The sequence below is a fragment of the Diabrotica virgifera genome, chromosome 2 (genome assembly GCF_917563875.1).
Source record: "Diabrotica virgifera virgifera chromosome 2, PGI_DIABVI_V3a".
NCBI classification, from domain to species: Eukaryota; Metazoa; Arthropoda; class Insecta; order Coleoptera; family Chrysomelidae; genus Diabrotica; species Diabrotica virgifera.
Genome location: NC_065444.1, coordinates 200,594,312 through 200,606,539, shown reverse-complemented (window position 1 = coordinate 200,606,539; position 12,228 = coordinate 200,594,312). Strand labels below are relative to the sequence as shown.

The 12,228-nt window shown below is 34.6% G+C and overlaps 1 protein-coding gene across 1 annotated transcript in view; it reads right to left on the bottom strand.

Moving 5' to 3' along the window:
• Positions 1 to 12,228, bottom strand: part of LOC126880341 (ATP-dependent RNA helicase DHX8) — a 74,971-nt gene that overhangs the window by 13,329 nt on the left and 49,414 nt on the right. Inside the window, exons 10-11 of the mRNA XM_050644144.1 lie at positions 11,929 to 12,222; positions 5,702 to 6,207 (exon numbers count right to left, since the gene is read on the bottom strand). Coding sequence (XP_050500101.1) covers positions 5,702 to 6,207; positions 11,929 to 12,222 — 800 coding nt within the window. The remainder of the gene's footprint in view (positions 1 to 5,701; positions 6,208 to 11,928; positions 12,223 to 12,228) is intronic.

Here is a 12,228-nt window from a genome sequence, read left to right as displayed (position 1 = left end):
TCCGAAAAGGTGTCATTTTTCAATGAAAATGTCCAATTTTCAACCACGAATAACGCAAAAAGTATTGAGTTTTCAAAAAATAATTATAGAACAGTTTTTGCTTAAAATTAGGTTCTCTAGCCTCTTCCGTGGCTATTTTAACCAACACATTTTTCACCCCCGAGAAGGGATGAGAACCACCCCCAAGAGAAAAGCGCACATCGGCATAGGGTAGACTTTGTTTCTTGAGCTATTCCCTACCTACTGTGAAAATATCAAGTAAATCGATGTAGTAGGATGGAATTCGGAGCCAAATACCCTCATTGACTGTCCTATAGTCTCAGCATCCGTTATGGCTTGCAAATTGTAGAAGCCTCGGAGGTGTTACCAGAGAAGGTTCCCATTGTTTTCAATCTGGTAGGATGTAGAGTAACATTTTGGGATGTTGTTTTATGTGCTATTAGATTGAAAACTTAGTTTTTTTTCTTAATATATAATATAGACTTAATAGAACCTTTCAAAAAGTATCTACGAAACAGACAGACGAAATACTAAACTTAGTGAACAGAAGAAGGGTACATAAGGACAAAAATAAGTCATTGAACCGTCAAACACAAAACGATATACGGCGACAAATTTAGCATAGCAAAAGAAAATTGGTTAAAAGAAAAATGTGATGAAATAGAAACTCTGCAACATAAACATGACAGCTTTAATGTACACAGGAATATAATTTTTTTTTCTAAGTTAATGGCACTGGCAAAGCCAAAAGGCCAGTCATGTTTCCTTATAGTTTCATCAACCAATACTACAGGAAATTAAAGAGTTAACTAGAAAACCAGAATACAAACAAAATATACTAGTTGATGAAAAGGGAGACAGTAATGGATATAGAAAACAAATTGATGGTATGGGCAAACTATATAGAACAGTTGTTTAACGACAAACGAGGCACAATAGAGAACGAATATTTCATTGAAGAGCCTGGACCAGAACTAACAGAAACTGACGTAAAACACATAATTAAAGAAATGAAAACTGGGAAAGCTGTAGGACCAGACAACATACCGACAGAAATATTGCAACTTATAGCCGACTGCAATATACAGGGTGTTTTGGTAAAGAATAGGCCATAGCTTAACCTTAGATTCTTGAGGTTAAAATAGGTAGATTTAAGCTACGTTACCTTAGTACAAAAGTTGATAATAACCGAAATACAGGGTGTCAAAGTTAAACTTTTATTTATTTTTGAATATTTCCTGACAGGCATTTGACAACAACACGAAATTTGGTAAGTGATGCTGGTACTGTATACCCTACTAAATTATGTTAAACAAACGTTTCTGGCTACTATCAGAGGCGTACAACGGGGGAACGTGAATGGTTGACTCTTCCCAAATTCTACGCCACTGACGGAATTGCTATTTTAGTGCAATTTTTTTATTCTCCAATACTTTCTATGTAAATAACATACTCTTCATTCGTAACGTTAAAGGCATTAGTTTTCGAGATATTTGAAGCTAAAAACGAAGGAGCATAATTAATACATTAATCAAAATAAGTGTGCCTTTTCATTTTTAACTTCAAATATCTCGAAAACTAATGACTTTATCGTTACGAATGAAGGGTATATTATTTGCATAGAAAGTATTCGAGAATCTAAAAATTATGCTAAAATAGCAGTTTCATCAGTGGCGTAGAATTTGGGAAGGGTCAACCATTCACTTTCCCCTGTCGTACACCTCTGGTAGAAGGCAGAAACGATTATTTAACATAATTTAGTAGGGTGTACAGTGCCTACACTTTCTCCAAGTATAACATGGATATGTCAAATTATTTTTAAGTATTCTTTTTTTTTAATAATTTATTCTTTATTTAAAACTTTAAGAACTATATGTGCCCGTTACTATAAAATTATTTGACATATCCTTATGATACTTAGCAGAAAGTGTAGGTACTGTACAAGTGTACTTCCTACTAAATTATGTAAAATAATCGTTTCTGGCTACTACCAGAGGTGTACGACAGGGGAAAGTGAATAGTTGACCCTTCGCAAATTCTACGCCACTGATGAAACTGCTATTTTAGGATAATTTTTAGATTCTCCAATACATACTTTCTATGTAAATAATATACTCTTCATTCGTAACGATAAAGTTATTAGTTTTCGAGATATTTGAAGTTAAAAATGAAAAGGCACACTTATTTTGATTAATGTATTATGCTCCTTTGTTTTTAGCTTCAAATATCTCGAAATCTAATGGCTTTATCGTTACGAATAAAGAGAATGTTATTTACATAGAAAGTATTCGAGAATCAAAAAATTGCACTAAAATAGTCATTCCGCCAGTGGCGTAGAATTTGGAAAGGCTCAACCATTCACGTTCCCCCGTCGTACGCCTCTGGTAGTAGCCAGAAACGTTTGTTTAACATAATTTAGTAGGGTGGACAATACCAGCTCCACTTACCAAATTTCGTGTTGTTGTCCCATGCCTGTCAGGAAATATTCAAAAATAAATAAAATACAAGTTTAACTTTGGCACCCTGTATTTCGGTTATTATCAACTTTTGTACTAAGGTAAGTTAGCTTAAATCGACCTATTTTAACCTCAGGAATCTAAGGTTAAGCTATGGCCCATTCTTTACCAAACACCCTGTACATGTTATTGTCGACTTAATTAATATCATATACAGAACAGGTATATTAAATAAATAAAGGCTTCTATCAACATTCGTGACTATACCGAAAAAGAAAACGCCAGATAATGTTGCGGACACCGTACCATCAGTCTAATGTGCCACATACTAAAAGTATTCCTAAAGATTATTCATCGTATATATAAAAAGTTATAACAAGACATTGGACAAACTCAGTTCTGATTTAGAAATGCTCAAGGGACCAGAGAAGCATTATATGCAGTAAATGTGCATAATCCGTTAATAAAACTACCGAGAACAAAAATAATATCGACACACGGGATATAAGAATAATAAATAATCTGTATTAGGCACAAGAAGCTGTCGTAAGAATAAATAATTTAAAAACTAATAAAATAAAAATCAAAAGAGGTGTTAGACAGGGCTGTCTAATACATACTCAGAGGAAATATTCAAAAAAGCATAAGAACAAGAAGTAGCAGGCATAAAAATAAATGGCCTACCCATATGTGAAATTAGATATGCTTATGATACAATACTAATAGCAGAAAATATTACAGATCTACAAAGAATTTTAGGTAAGGTTGTTGCAACGAGTGCAGAATTTGGTATGTCACTAAACATAAAGAAAACGAAATTCATGGTGATATCGAAGAAAAATATTAGAAACATCAATCTACACATAAGTAATAAGACGATAGAACGAGTTCAGATTTATAACTATTTAGGGAAAAATATTAATGAAACAAAGAAAAGGTTAGAAGTGCTTTCAATAATATGAAACGAATATTATGTAGTAGAGATCTCAGCCTAAATCATAGAAAACTAGTACTAAAGTGTTATGTATATTCTGTTCTGTTTTATGGTGTGGAGACATGGACTCTTAATAAACAATGTCTCAATAGATTGGGAGTATTTGAAATGTGGACATATCAAAGAATGCTGAGAATATCCTGGACAGACAGACTAACCAATGAAGAAATACTAAAATGAATAGAGAACAGCAGGAAGATACTGGATTCCATCAAATAAGAAAACTACAATATCTGGGTCTATAACACGTAGTGACAGATATGAATTTCTAAAATTAATAATGCAGGGAAAGATTCAAGGAAGGCGCAGCATACGTAGAAGAAAAATGTCCTGGCTGAGAAAGTTAGAGAATGGTTTGGATAAAGCTCAACTGAACTCTTTCGTTCTGTAGTGTCAAAAGTTAGAATAACAATGATGATTGCCCACCTTCGTCGCAGAAATGGCACGTAAAGAAGAAGACAAAACGTAACGTAAATATTCGTCACAGCCAGTCAAAAATACTACGCATGATCACAAGTGCACCTTGGTTCGTGTCGAATTTAACATTAAGTACATGAAAATCTGAAGGTTCCATTCATCACAGATGTCATTAAAGATAGGTACAACAAACACCACGAGAAAATGGAAACACACCCAAACGCATTATTACAGCCGCTAGTACAAGTTCCAATTGCCAGAAGGTTGAAGAGACTATGGCCGGTGCTATGGCCAGCTGACATGAAGACTACCTAGGACTCCTTCACTGGATGAATCCCTTCACGCCAATGAGGAGCCCAGCTCCCAAATTAACACTTTAACTTATAGTATGTTAATGTATTCTGATTGTTAAATAAAGCATGATTAAAAAAGAATGTGTGTGTACTTTGTACGCACGTAAGAAGTTATACTTCTATTATATGATTTCAACGAAATAAAGATACTTTAAACAGATTATTTTAATTTTATTTAAATAGTAAACTAATTTTAATGCTTACCACTTTCCAAAAATAAAAAAAAAAGAATAGGAACGGTCCGGATTTGAACCGAAGACCTCTCGATCTCTAGGCGAACGATATACCAATTGGTGGGAGGGCATTTAATGCCAAACTTTCCATCTTTTTAAGAGGAGTGGATGGACATCCAATTGCTCCAAAATATTTATTAAGGACCACTGGAGCAATGATAAAAAATTAAAGAGTATTCCTTCGATAGTTTATTTAATAAGTGTACTATACTGAAATAAGGGCTGATACTAACATTGAAAACTTATCGCAATTCTAAATACAACGAGATTTATACAAACTTTAATAATATTTATAGTGCTTCGGGGGTGTACACACACATAGGTTTGAGTGATATCAATGTAACGTTATACTAATAACAAAAGAGCGGTACATTTCCAAAATACGTAATTTTGCACCAGAAGCGCGAAAAAACACACTCTCCTTCACCTCGGAGAAGTCATTGTAAGACTGCCACAATTTTGAGTTTCTACACTACGCGAAGGGAGTGCGGGTGATATCGGCGGAAAAAACTAGTATTAACAACAAATAAAGGTTCACATTAGGGGAACGAAAACCAGTTGTTTTCAAAAGCAAATACATGCATTTACAATTCTTTATATAAGTTTTAAAATATAATAGTTGGATATATTTAAAATGAAATAGAATAAGTTGTTTTTACAACACCAATCACACTACGAAGACTCTGTGTATATCGTCTCGGACATAATGACAGTTCACGGTAACAAATAGACGAAGTGAAGTATAATAAAAATATAAATGTTTTAGTAACACTTTCTTACTTCTGAGGAAGACAAATCCAAAGACACAAAAATTATAATAATTATATTTGCTAAAAACACTAATATATTCTTTTCACACCTTTTTTTGCACTGATATATTTATACTTGACTTGAAAGATTTAGAAACTAACGCCATACTGTCTGTGTGAATGAAATCAGAATAATGAAAATTCACTCCCAATCGCGCCTAAAGAAGTATACCTTAAAAAAAATATTTCGCTATATAAAAATATTCATTTCGCTTAAAAAATATATATTCGTCACAAATGTGATAGAACTGTTTTGACGAACCAATAAGGTTTTCCCGGGGAGAATAAGATTAGACCCTTTGACGCATCGACTTTAATAATATCTGCCGCAGTGGCAGACGAAACTTCAGGAATAAATAATAGCAGACCACTGCCCATAAACTGCGAAAACAAAATACCATTATTACTATAAGTAAATTAAATATTAGGTTTTTCTTACCATTCTGGCTGCCTATTAAATAAGGCACTTGAAGGATGTATGTAAACAACCTGACTATCTACTAGAGCTCTATAACCTTCCTGGGGATCCTTTTTTCCAGCGTTCCTGAAAAATCCAGAACAAATTGCCTTCTGTACTCTAACGGTGTTCCTTTCAGCGGATACTACGTCCAATTTATGTCTGTCCATAATTCCTAGCAGTTGTTTCCTCACATCTTGCGCCCTCTTTAATGTCCTGATTTGTACAAAGTTCTCGTAACACCAAGCGTTAGAAAATTTATTGTTTTTCCAACTATTATATACCGCCAAAAGCGTCAAGTGGTCACCTTCGGGTTGATTGAATTTTGCTTTTTTCTGGTCTGCCAATGCTTGTTTATCCTTTGGCCGGTAAAATACATTTTGAACTGATAACATGCTGACTATCGTAAGAATTTCGTCTGAGCATTGTAGGGCAACTGACATTATCAACATCTTTGAAAGATTTGGTTCCAAGGGAAATTCTGCCATCTGCAAGATAAATATAAAAAATTAGTTTACTTAATTTTGATATATTCTCAGGAAAAATATACCAACAGCGCATAAATTAACATTTGTTGTTTGCTTGTTTCTTTGAATACAACGAAAAATAACAACAACGGTAAATGTATAACGAATGTGATGATTGATGATATGTTAGATTACAGACACACAGAACGATAAGCTGATAGTGAAGAAAATATTGGAAGACAAAAGAAGAAAATGAGTACCACTAAAAAGATATACTTACAAAATAAAAATAGTACACGCAAAACAGAAATACCACACAGACCATTCTTTATGGATCACATACTAACAAGAAAACCATGTACACAACACAATAGTTTTAAAAAGAAAAACTGATATACACACGAATATTTTTTAGCGGATAGATTTGGCAACAGAATTTAGTCAATTTTCAAGAATTCTTGAATTGTTGTTACTAGCTTGTGACACAATGTGCGAACCAGCAGATACGGTTTTACTGATATCAATTTTATGACCAGTCCTTTGTCCTTTTATATTATGATTTTGGGAGTAAAATGTATCTACCTGAATCTGAATAGTGAATACTGAAGGATTGTGGCTTATTTTGATATAGAAGATAATTCAAAACTAAAAATAGTATTTATATTAAAATCTTAAAACAGGAGAAATTTATTTTGCACCTTTTTAACTTACAGTATTTCAACATAACTAAAGAACATTAAAATTTTTTCTCGTTCTCAATTGCTTCAATATCTGACATTGTTTTGTTTTTAAACGATTATAAAGCGTAAAAAATCATGTTTTGCCTGTAAAACATTCCTTGTAGATTTAGAGAAAAATGCTTGAAATAAATATTCTAGATCCTAATAGTTTCTAATTCGAAATACATAAACAATTGGAAATAATTGCAAAAATCCCTTATTTTTGCAGTAATTTATAAAGGTTAATAACTTATAACTATTATTTATTATAACAAAAATGTTTAACTTGTTTAAACAATTATACAGCTTTCAAATAAGAATATTTGTATTTTGAACGTTAATAGGTCCACGTGTGGTAAGTTTTTTTTAAAAAATCTACAACACGAAAAAATATGCAGCTTTATTTTATTATAAATAAATTAATTCCTTATAACAAAACTAAAGCCTCCTTGATATTTAGTATTGCGTTAGTTAGACGGCTCTACTCGAGTTACTTTGGATTAAAAAAAATGAAGAAAATTGCTCTATAATACCTAGAAAGCCGAGAAAATACATTTTTTTAAGGTATACCGATTTTAACTTTGAATGATTTTTATGATGAATGGTGATTATTATCATTATATGATGATAAATGTAGTTTATTTTTGAATACTCGTACTTAAAGTGTCATTTATTTGCACTGTGATAGCAAAAGAAGCAAAAAAATGAAATCTACCGAAATTTGAAGATTTCTACCGAAAAATAGGAGCAGTCTCCCGAAATTTTGTCCAAGACCTGTGGCAACACTGCTAAAATATTATATCTTCCAGATTTAGCCATACGACTCACACTTACTCTCTAAGGATAAAATACACTATATAATCCCAGATACCTAAGGTATCAAAAGGATAGATAGACAATTCACGACTATTAATCTCACTGGTCGTTCTTTACCATAAAGATTAACCTTTTTACCATCAATGGGTGGGTACGCATGGATTATCTAGTAAAATACAAATTTTTATATCTTTAAGCGGAAAACACACTGAAGCGATAACGGCGCGATAGCGTTCACGATGGCGATCGCGATCCGAGTCGGCTGAAGCAAACAAGTAGACAAGTTGAATCGCGATCGCCATCGAGATCGCGTTGGTATTTTTCCGCTTTATCGTATCGCAAATTTGAAACGTGACTTTTCATGAGATAAGGTGCAATCTATTTGCATTTTATGCACTCAGTGCAATGTATTTGCATTTTAAAATATCATTTTTGTTATTCTTTGAATTGAGAAAATTTATGTTTCCACCGGTACCCAAACAAATGCGCCTGCAGATTATTTTTCAGAGAAGGGTGTTTTATTAGATTTTATGGCTTCTTTCAATTCTTTGGAAGCGGTTGTCGTGTAATTTAGTGTTGTACTGATGGCTTACAGTTTAGAGTTAACAGAAAAAAATAATGAATAATAAAAAAATACTTATCGACTAAATACAATAGGGGGGGTCCATGGACCCGTTGACCCCCCCCCGGTATCCGCGCCTGCACACGAATAGGTGAATAAGCATGAGGAAGATGTAAGGATATTGTCCAATGCCGGCACTTCATAGGTCGGTCTTTAGCCAAAGAAAAAGAGAAAAACATCAATACATTATAAGTATTTCTATGACAAACGCAAAAATGCGCAGAATACCATAAGAGAATTTACAAGCTGTATGAAAGTCAAATTTCCCCATAACTAGTCTGGGTTTATAAATGCTGTTTGACGAGAGAGACTTTGTTCTAAATAAGTCTTATTTCACAGATTCAGGGATATCAATTGCGACATATACGCATGTCTTGTTGATTACGAGAAAGCGTTTGATCAAGTACAGCTCACCAAAATGATGCAAATACTAAAAGAAGCAGGAGTTAACAACCAAGATCTGAAAATAATTAGAAACCTTTACTGGAATCATACCGCAAATCTCAGAGTTGAAGGTGAACACACCGAATATGTGAAGATCATGCGTGGAGTGAGACAAGGCTGTATTTTGTCTCCTCTAATCTTAAATCTCTACTCTGAAAGAATATTTATCAAAGCTTTGCAACAAACTGAAAAAACGAGTACCGGCCAAACAACATCACATATGCAAGTGACACCATAGTGTTTGCGGATAACCAAAAAGACCTACAAGTCCTTGTGAACAAAATCAAGTATTGTAATGATATGACGCCACAGCGGGCGATGGGCCGGTCGACCAGAGACGACCGTAGGAGTATCCGAGTTGACGTATCCCCTCTTCATACTACCGCTGGGCGAAACCGAAGGAGAGGGCATCGAGAGCATATTTAATACGAGCCCGGAGAATGAGAAAATCAGTTGTTGCTAACGTATTGAATTAGCAATAGCTGGATGGCAAAGATTCGGCGTTCTTTGAGCCGGTACTTTGCCTAGGTGGGCGCCTCAGTAGTGACGTGGCGACTTACCGAGACCGTTACCGTGGGCGGTAGTAACGATGAACGAGTGGCTGCGTGCCGCTGTTCAACCCCACCGCATTGAATTGAAATGCGGTGTCTCCGGGTCTGAATGCATGGCTATGTTGATTTAACGTAGCGAGCTTGTTATTGTATATATTGTGTTGTTTATCGTATCATTTTAATATTACTATTATGTTCGGATGACAGTAATTAGTATAGTATTGTTTTTCCTTTGCAGAAGATATAATTATATTTTATTTTATTTATTTTAAACTGTATATAATTTCAGTCCATTTCATCGCCGTCCGTTTCATCGCCAGTTGATTTTGTATTATGGTAGATGACACGACACGACGTTAAATTCAGTTCAAAACTTATGACAATTAAAAAGATAAAAAATATTATTATATTAATTTACTGTTCTATTTTGGCGAATGGATTTAGTGTCCGCAGTCACATAAACCCAAATAAACAACAATACTGTTCTATTTCAACTTCCCCTAAATTTTATATTAATAGTGTAGCAAAACAATGAATCACCGGCCGCAAGTAGCAGCTCCAAACGGTTCCATCTCGAGAACATTCTGGCGGAAGCACGATATACGTGGAATCGGTGGAAGGTCACACCATAGCTAGAGGTGGCGAAGTCTGGAATGATCGAGTATAACGTTATTTGCTATTTAATCGGAGCGCGCTTTTATTTGAGTTAGTTTAAGCTAGATATTTGTAAAGAAAACTTGTATAAATAAATTAATAAAGTCGTATATAAATACGAATGCTCGTTTGAATATTACAATAGTACTAAATTTGTAGTGCTAAATGGCCTTTGTAGAAATATATATGTATGTTCAAATTTGTGTAGTGTTCTTCTTCTTAAAGTTCTGCTCCTATCGGAGATTGGAAATCATTCTGGCAATTATAATTTTGTTGGTTACGCGCCGGAACAGTTCAATTGAGCTGCATCCAAACCATTCACGGAGATTGCGTAGCCACGAGATTTTACGTCTTCCTACGCTTCTTCTGCCTTTGATTTTGCCCTGCATTATATTCCTTAATAGTTCGTATTTCATGATGTGCCCCAAGTATTCCAACTTCCTGATTTTTATGGAATTTAAAACTTCGCATTGTTTTCCTAGTTGTTCGAGCACTTGTGCGTTTGTTTTACGATCTGTCCATGATATTTTCAGAATACGTCTATAACACCACATTTCGAATGCTTCCAGGTTTTTAATGTTGGATTGTTTTAGTGTCCATGCCTCAACCCATTACAAAAGGGTGGAGAAAATATAACAACGAAGCATTCTTATCTGGAGCGTTATATTGATATTGCGATTACAGAAAAGTTTCCTCATTCTGTTAAAAATGGATCGTGCAATTTCAATGCGGCATCTTATTTCTTTTGTCTGATCAGTATCTTCTGTGATCCATCCTCCAAGGTATTTGTACGAAGATATTTGCTCAATTTCTGTATTATCCAGTACTAGTCTAACTCTGATGTTTTGTGCTTTTGTAAATACCATGAACTGGGTTTTCTTCAAATTTATTTTTAGTCCATAATTGTTGCAATGTATATTTAGTTGTTGAGCAAGGTGTTGCAATTCTTCCAGTGTTCCCGCTAGAAGTACGGTATCGTCAGCACATCTTATATTATTAAGTGGCTCACCGTTTATTATTAGGCCCTCATTGACTTCGGCCAACGCTAATTCTGAGATGGCTTCACTATATAAATTAAATAACAACGGTGATAAAATACACCCTTGGCGCAAACCACGGTGAATCTGGATATCCTCAGTCAGTTCATTTTCAATTTTCATTTTGTAGTGTTAGGTTAGGTTATTTCCTAGAATTCCTAATTAATATTAAAAATAAATAATAAATGTACCTAACTGTCGAAAATTGGTAGGAAATTCGGAAATAAATCAGTTAGCGATTAACTGACTGACGATGAATCGGCCGGCGATGAATCGACCAGCGCTGAAGTTGCGGCGATGAAACCCACTTCAGACACATTTTGGTAAATGAATACAGATATGCCCTCCTACAAGCTATCCAGCAAGGAAAACTATTTGGAAAGCGAGCTCCAGGAAGAATAACTTCCTGGTTAAAGCACCTCAGAACCTGGTTCAACACAACAGATGTGCAGCTTTTGCTATTAGCTGCTGCAGATAAAATAAAGATTGCCATGATGATCGCCAAGATTGGTCACGGATAGGCACATTCAAAAGAATAAATTAAATGCAAATTAAACGCAAACTCATTACTGTTTAATTTGTATTTGGAAAAAAATATAAAGAAATTTTTTCGCATATGGCATATATGGCATAAAAATAAAAGGGGAAAATAATAAATAATATCAGGTATATACAGATAAAAAAAAAGAAAAAAAAAACGCTTACAAAATTTCCTAACTAGGTAACATTCTTCGAAATAAGCAATATGGGATCTTACGACTAATAATAAAGGATAGGATAGAAGGACGAAGTGGGTAGAAAACAAAGACCATGACTTAAGAACAATCGAAACTCAACGTATATACGCAGTGTCAACATCAGCGAGACTGGACAATGCACATATATATATTAGTACTTACCCTTCTTCCTAATCGTGTCAATAACCCCTCATCATCAAGCGCTGACAAGGAATGTAACTGTTCCAAAGCCATAATTAACGACTCCACCGGCGGAGCGTCCATGAAATCGAAATGAAGCAGGTCGTTGATACCCATAGTTTTAAGCTGTAAGACTGTTGTTGCAAGGTTGGTACGTTGAATTTCAGGTACTGGTGTCGGAAGCATTTCATCCCTGTATGCCCTCTCTGTGTATAGTCTGTAACATTTACCAGGTCCCGTTCTACCAGCACGACCTGCTCGTTGTTTTGCTTGAGCCTGTAA